Source organism: Sciurus vulgaris (assembly GCF_902686455.1).
Source record: "Sciurus vulgaris genome assembly, chromosome: 16".
Taxonomy (NCBI): domain Eukaryota; kingdom Metazoa; phylum Chordata; class Mammalia; order Rodentia; family Sciuridae; genus Sciurus; species Sciurus vulgaris.
In genome coordinates this window covers 35,162,260-35,168,259 of record NC_136477.1, presented here as the reverse complement: position 1 = coordinate 35,168,259, position 6,000 = coordinate 35,162,260, and the positions used below count along the sequence as shown (strand labels likewise).

Genomic DNA, 6,000 nt, shown 5'->3' with positions numbered 1-6,000 from the left:
TCAGCAGTGTGGCTTACCTCAGAACTTGGCAGGAAAAGAAAAGAAGTCAGCTCTTGTGTGGGGTAGATGGAGGGAGGGATAAGAAATAATCCACCGCCTGCATTTGAGTTCTTCAGGTTCAGTTCCAGCAGCAGCTGCTCTGCTGCAAAAACTGCTCTGCTATTCCAGATAGCCAGCAGAGGGAATCGCAACTTTGCTGGCAGCAGGGGTTGAAGCAGCCTTTTTTTTTTTTTTTTTTTTTTTCTTGGAGGAAATACTGCAGCCTTCTGGACTGCGTACGCTGCTCCCTGGAGAGGCTCTCTCGGTTCCACCCACTGGCTGGAAGGAGGGGAAGTGAATGAAAGGACAGGACAAGCCCCGAACACCATGTCACTCTGGGAGGGAGACAGCAGCAACTAAGCTGTGCAAGGTTTTCTTTTTTTTTTTTTTTCTTTTTCCTTTTTCTTTTTCTTTCTTTTTCTTTTCCTTTTTCTTTCCCTTCTTTCTTTCTCTTTCTCTCTTTATTTTTTTTTTTTTCTTTTTCTTTAAGGTGGGGAATGAGACAAACAGGAGACAGGAAGCTGATCTGCAAGGATTCGGAGTTGTGCTAAAAGGACTTTGATTTTTTTTTTTTCCCCCTTTTACAAACGCTGGCAATTGACATCACTACAGACAGCCTGCTTAGAGAACAAACTGCCTCATCCCGAGTGGACCCCGGCAGCTGGGAGAAACCAGTCGAGATCTGAAGAGGCTGTCCGGGGGTTTTTTTTTTTTTTTTTTTTCCTGCAGATCTCACTCCCCAACCTTTTTTTTTTTTTTTTTTTTTTTTTTTTTTTTGGTGTGTGTGTTTTTCTTTTCTTTTGTTTTGTTTTTATATTCTTGCCGTGTTGGAACTAGCAAGTGGTGGAGTCTCTGAAGCCTCATCAGTCATCGGACTGTCAGGAATAGTGGTTTAAGAGGAAGCTCGGCCTGGGGCACTATACCCTGTCATCCAGTTCCCTGCCTCGGAGATAAAGATTCCAGCTACATGGGCAAACGCCTGGATCAGCCACAAATGTACCCCCAGTACACTTACTACTATCCTCATTATCTCCAAACCAAGGTATGGCTCGAGCCACGGTCTGGTAATCAGCGTGGTATCGCTCTGCACTCGGGATGGGAAGCAGACAGGCATGCGAATTACTATTTAACCCTCACCCCTATCACCTCTTCCTGCTTCTTTGAAATTGGTAACATACCAATGGAGTTAATGAGGCAGAGGAAAATAGAAGAAAGCAGCAAACCCGGAATTGTAGCTTTCTGTTTAAGGAGTGATAATAGTTTCACTCGAGTTCCTTTGTTATTTGGCAGCATAATGTTCCCTGTATCTGTTGAAGTCCTTTGCAGATGGGCAGGGATTTTAGAAAGGAGATCACAACAGTGATTATCAGGCACAGAAATATAATTTCAGGGACTTTTCTGTGAACTGGTCTTTGTTTGTGGCTCTCAACGGGTTTTTCCCACTGGATAGGACACACCAGGGTGGGGGAGACACAAACTTTTAATCGTTGAGTATGGAATGAAAGAAGGATGTGGGAAGGCATGGGGTGCCTACCGAAGTCTCTTTGAGTTTGTTTGGGTGTCTTTATATTTTTTAGTCGCCTGCATACTTTATTTTATACTGAGGGTGACCAGGATGCTAGAGGCTGAATTAGCTTTCCAATGATGGTCTTCCGTTTGGGACGCTCTGTTTTTCTCTGTTAGTCACCGTCAGGAGGCCTGGGTCTTGCAAAGGCATGGAATGTAACTGCTAATAATTGGACTTGAATCGGTTAAATACTTTAGGCTTTGTGTGCATGTGCTTAAATGATCATTAGGGGCCCATGTAACTAAGCAGTGGGCAGTGCCAACCCTGAACTTTGTCCTGCAGTTAAGACATGACAGACTCTCAGGTGTGAAATCACTGCTCCAATTTGTCAATTAAATTGGACTTGATGGTGGAAGGCGGGGGTGTTACTGGAGTCAACCACCTTGAGTGCACGGATGGTATTATTTGGAGCTGCATGAGCCAGACCTCACCATCTTCTTAATAAACAAATATGCCGAGTGAAGAAGGTGTGCCCAAGTGGTGTGGGCAGCCAGCACTCACTGCTGTGGTTAGGCTTTGGTAATTCATGCTGTAGTTATCTCTCATTTCTTCTGTCTCATCAAACAATGTCCATTTGTAAAGCAGACCAGGCAGCAGACTTTCAGTATTATATTAAGGATCATTGCTAGCTTTTTTTTTTTTTTTCTCCCACTTGCTCTGTGATCCACCTTGCCCCTCCAAGGTCGACTGGCATTGCTTTTTGCCTTTGTGAGCATTTAGTTTGTGCTGCTGCTGCTTAAATAGACCAGCCCTCCTGTTCAGTGCCTTGAGTTTTAACTCTTTGGGGGATTGAGTACAGAATGCCGCCTGCCAATCCTCAAGGAGATGGCCAAGCAAGGACAAGTTAAAAAGGGGAAATTCACGGTCATTTTTCATCCCCCAAAGAAACAAAAAACAATAAGCTCAAGGGTTCCCTGAAAAATATTGAACATTCCATCCCGTTTACTCACTTGGCTAAATTTTTCCAAATGTTTCAAAAATCATGCTTTGTTTGGGTCCTTCTTTTCTATGATAGTGTATATCCAGAAGAGAAAATTTAGGTTGAAATAAATGACATGATTGTTTTTCTGCATGAGATTTAACCTATTATTAGTATGAAATAATAAATGCTGTACACATTTTATCAGAGATACAGGGTATTGGATGAGCTACACTGGTATATATATAGAGTGTGTGTGTGTGTGTTTAGTGAGTGTGTGTGTTTGTGTTAGGGGTAAAGGAAGAGAATGAAATGGGGGAAAAGAAGAGAGTCTGGAAACTATAGAGTTTTAAAAAATTTGTTTTGGGGTCCTACGTAGTTCCGTGTTGTGTAGACAGGCAGCATCTGGATCTTGTTACTTCCAAGCTAACCAAAGGCATCAACTTCTGGAACATTTTTAAAGAAGTTAGATCCATTAGGCATCCTAAGCTGATATTCAGGTAATCAGATCAGGGTGGTAGGGACTATAAGATCAGTTACCTTGGGTATCAGTGTAGTTCATATTGATTATTATGTTGTAAAATTTCAGCAGTGCTGGGAAGTTGTTGGATATTGTTATGGTGCCTCTGGAATGACAGACATTATTAATGTTCCTGAAAACTGAAGATGTGAAACTTGCCCTGTTTTGAATCTTGGGATTCAGGAGGACTGGGAGGAAGTGGCAGTGTGCAATTGTATTTTAACATGTGGGGACTTTCTGACAGGGTTAATCCTACACAATGAAGCATTATCTTGCCCCATTTAAGAGGGAAACAACTGGGTTATTTCCATAACACTTTTTGCCCCTTCTACTTTTCTATCTCTAAATATAATAATTTTAAAGAAAATACACATCGCTTTTATTTATCTGGTAAATCTGGATGTAATCCATGAAATCCACTATTCTACCTTTGGTTTGTGATTACAATTCAAATTTAAAATCATAGGTATTTAAAATAATGCTAATATATAAATAATATTCATGGTTGATAGAATTCTATAGTTGATAAAAATCATATTTGGTGATACCACTCCTTGAAGTGTTCTCTACATTCAGGTGTTCTTTTCCTCCCGATCCATGAGAGATATTTGCTGACCTTTGGGGTTTTGTTGTTGTTTGTTTGTTTTGTTTTGAGTTTGATTTTTTTTTTTTTTGTTTGGTTTTTGGTGTGTATGGGTGGGAATCTTTATTTTAAGGAACTAAAATGTCTATTGTTAGAATTATTCAGGAAATGCAAATAACTGAACTTTCTCTTTCTGTTTAAAGAGTGTAATTTTAGATACAGTTGCTGTTTTCTTATGGCAAAACAAAACGAAAATGGCATTTTTTTAAAAAAGGCAAATTTTTTCCATTCCTTAAAATATACATGAAAGTTTTAGGAAATGTGATACTTCCTTGCCATCTCTGCTCCCATTTCCCATGACATTAAAACCAATCTTTTGACTTGGCTTTAAAGAATAGATATATTTATGTTTTGTCCCTTTGGATAATTTTCCAATGCTTAAAATGTTTTATATTAGAACGATCTTCATGTAAATTAAATAACATGAAAACCCAGCACTTGACTTGTAGCTGTAGTTCACAGACACGTTGCTATACATGCTTATTCTTCCACACCTCTTAGCTGAAAAGATTTTGTTGATTTTCTTTTTGACTAATGTTTTTCCTACTCCCCCTAGGAAAAGGAATTTCAAGAAGGAACACTGCTTTTGATTAAGAAATAATGAGGAAATCTTAGTGACGGCTTATAATATTTAACATGAGACATGACTGTACTTTAAAAATACAGTGGTCATAACCTGGTGAATTGATATTGTGCCATTGAGAAATAGGTATTTCTCTCACATGTGACATTTGGAAAACTTTACTTATCTTTACAAAACTTCGTAAGGCACTCAAGTACACCCAGCAAGATTCTCCTTTCTTCCTTTTCCACACCTTTACCAGCTCACCATGTTCCACCAATCCAGTGCGGAGTTCCTAATCATTCCAGTCTTACATCAGTCCTATATTCCCTTCTCTGGCCATCTGGTTCCCCAGAAGGTCTTGAAGGAAGGGGTTCAGACTTGGGGACCCTCACATGGTTTTTCTGGCTGGTGGTATTCAGATTATGTTTGGAGTCTTGTGTGAGGAAGGGGTCAGGTGGAAGGAGCAATCCATCAACTGCACACTGATTTCAGACTGAAGTTTCACCATCTGCAGCCTGGATCCCCGCCGGTCTGTAAAAGTCTAGCTACAGTCCAACCAATTGTGCCTTCCAAAAAGCAAACACTTGAAAACACAAGGAGGAAGGAGCAGGCAAAGAAAGAGGGGCTGCTGTTGGGTAAAGGATATACTTCAAGATGTGAGTGTGCACAGCCTCCTAAAGCAAAACAAAACAACCGTGCAACACACTCCTTACACATGGAAATGTACAAAACCATGCAGAGGGAGGGAATGGGTTTAGAATTTCCTTACTACTTCCTGCCTCAGATTTGCATTGATAGCCAGAGTTGGGGACATGCCAGTTGTTTTAAAACAGCCTTGAAAACTCCCAAGTTCTGTTTTCCTTTGAAAGCCTGAAACGTACAAAACTGGTTTTCTGAAGTCTTCCAGCAATTGAATATTTAGGTACAACTCCAAATATTTTCTTTTGCTTCAGGGTGGCAATACGATAGCATGAAACTATGATAGATCCTGTTTGTCTCATTTTACAATGTATAGAATTTGAATTGGTTTTAAATAAGAGAAAAATAGAAACAAGGGACCCCTCTTCCTTTTCAGTTTTTCTTTTTTATTCTTCCTTATCTTTACTATTAGTGGGACTGGAAGCAGTTCTGGGGCACATTTTGCTATATTTTTGGTAACACAGTCATTATTTTCACAAAATGAAATTTGGTGCCTTACATAAAGGGCTTAGAAATATAAAAAGTTCTTTTTTTTTTTTTTGGTAGAATAAATTCAAAGTCAAAGGAAACACTACATATATTTCTTTCAACAGCATCTTTCTACAGCATTCTCCGTTTAATTTCTCTCAATTTTGAAATAAAAACCAATAGAATTATGTAATACAAGTTTATGTCCATGAAGAAATAAAATCTCTTCGAAGGCTGGGAGCAGAGGCTTGTGTAGGGAGGGATAAAAAACAGGAGGGAGGCATTAAGTTCATTCCAGGTTTCTCTGGCTTCAGGATTTCTGGAGAGCTTCGTTTTTGCACTAATGTGATTTTACACAATCTTTTTTGACATTATCAGTCTTTTTGGCAGAAAGAGGACTCACTCACCATTATGAACATGCCAAATTCTAAGAAAACCGGTCTTTTAAAATAAAACTATTTTAGTGTCAAACTTTTTATTCAGAGTAAATGGTTGATGTTTATTCACAATTGGCTTCAAGTACTACATTAAAATTGTTTTGTAACAGTCTCATAAGCCACAGCTGTATGTGATTAAATAG

General features: G+C 39.2%; 1 protein-coding gene across 9 annotated transcripts in view; it reads left to right on the top strand.

Moving 5' to 3' along the window:
* Positions 1-323: 323 nt before the first annotated feature.
* The window catches only part of RBMS3 (RNA binding motif single stranded interacting protein 3), a gene marked incomplete at its 3' end in the record, with an annotated part of 684,132 nt that continues 678,455 nt past the window's right edge, over positions 324-6,000 (top strand). For 3 of the 9 annotated variants that reach the window (XM_079114001.1, XM_079113998.1, XM_079113994.1), the window contains exon 1: positions 331-1,081. In XM_079114001.1, the coding sequence (XP_078970127.1) occupies positions 1,007-1,081 (75 nt within the window). In that variant the 5' untranslated portion in view covers positions 331-1,006. Of the gene's footprint in view, positions 1,082-6,000 lie in introns of all 9 variants that reach the window. The other 6 variants (XM_079114000.1, XM_079114002.1, XM_079113996.1 and 3 more) reach the window with 5 other exon arrangements.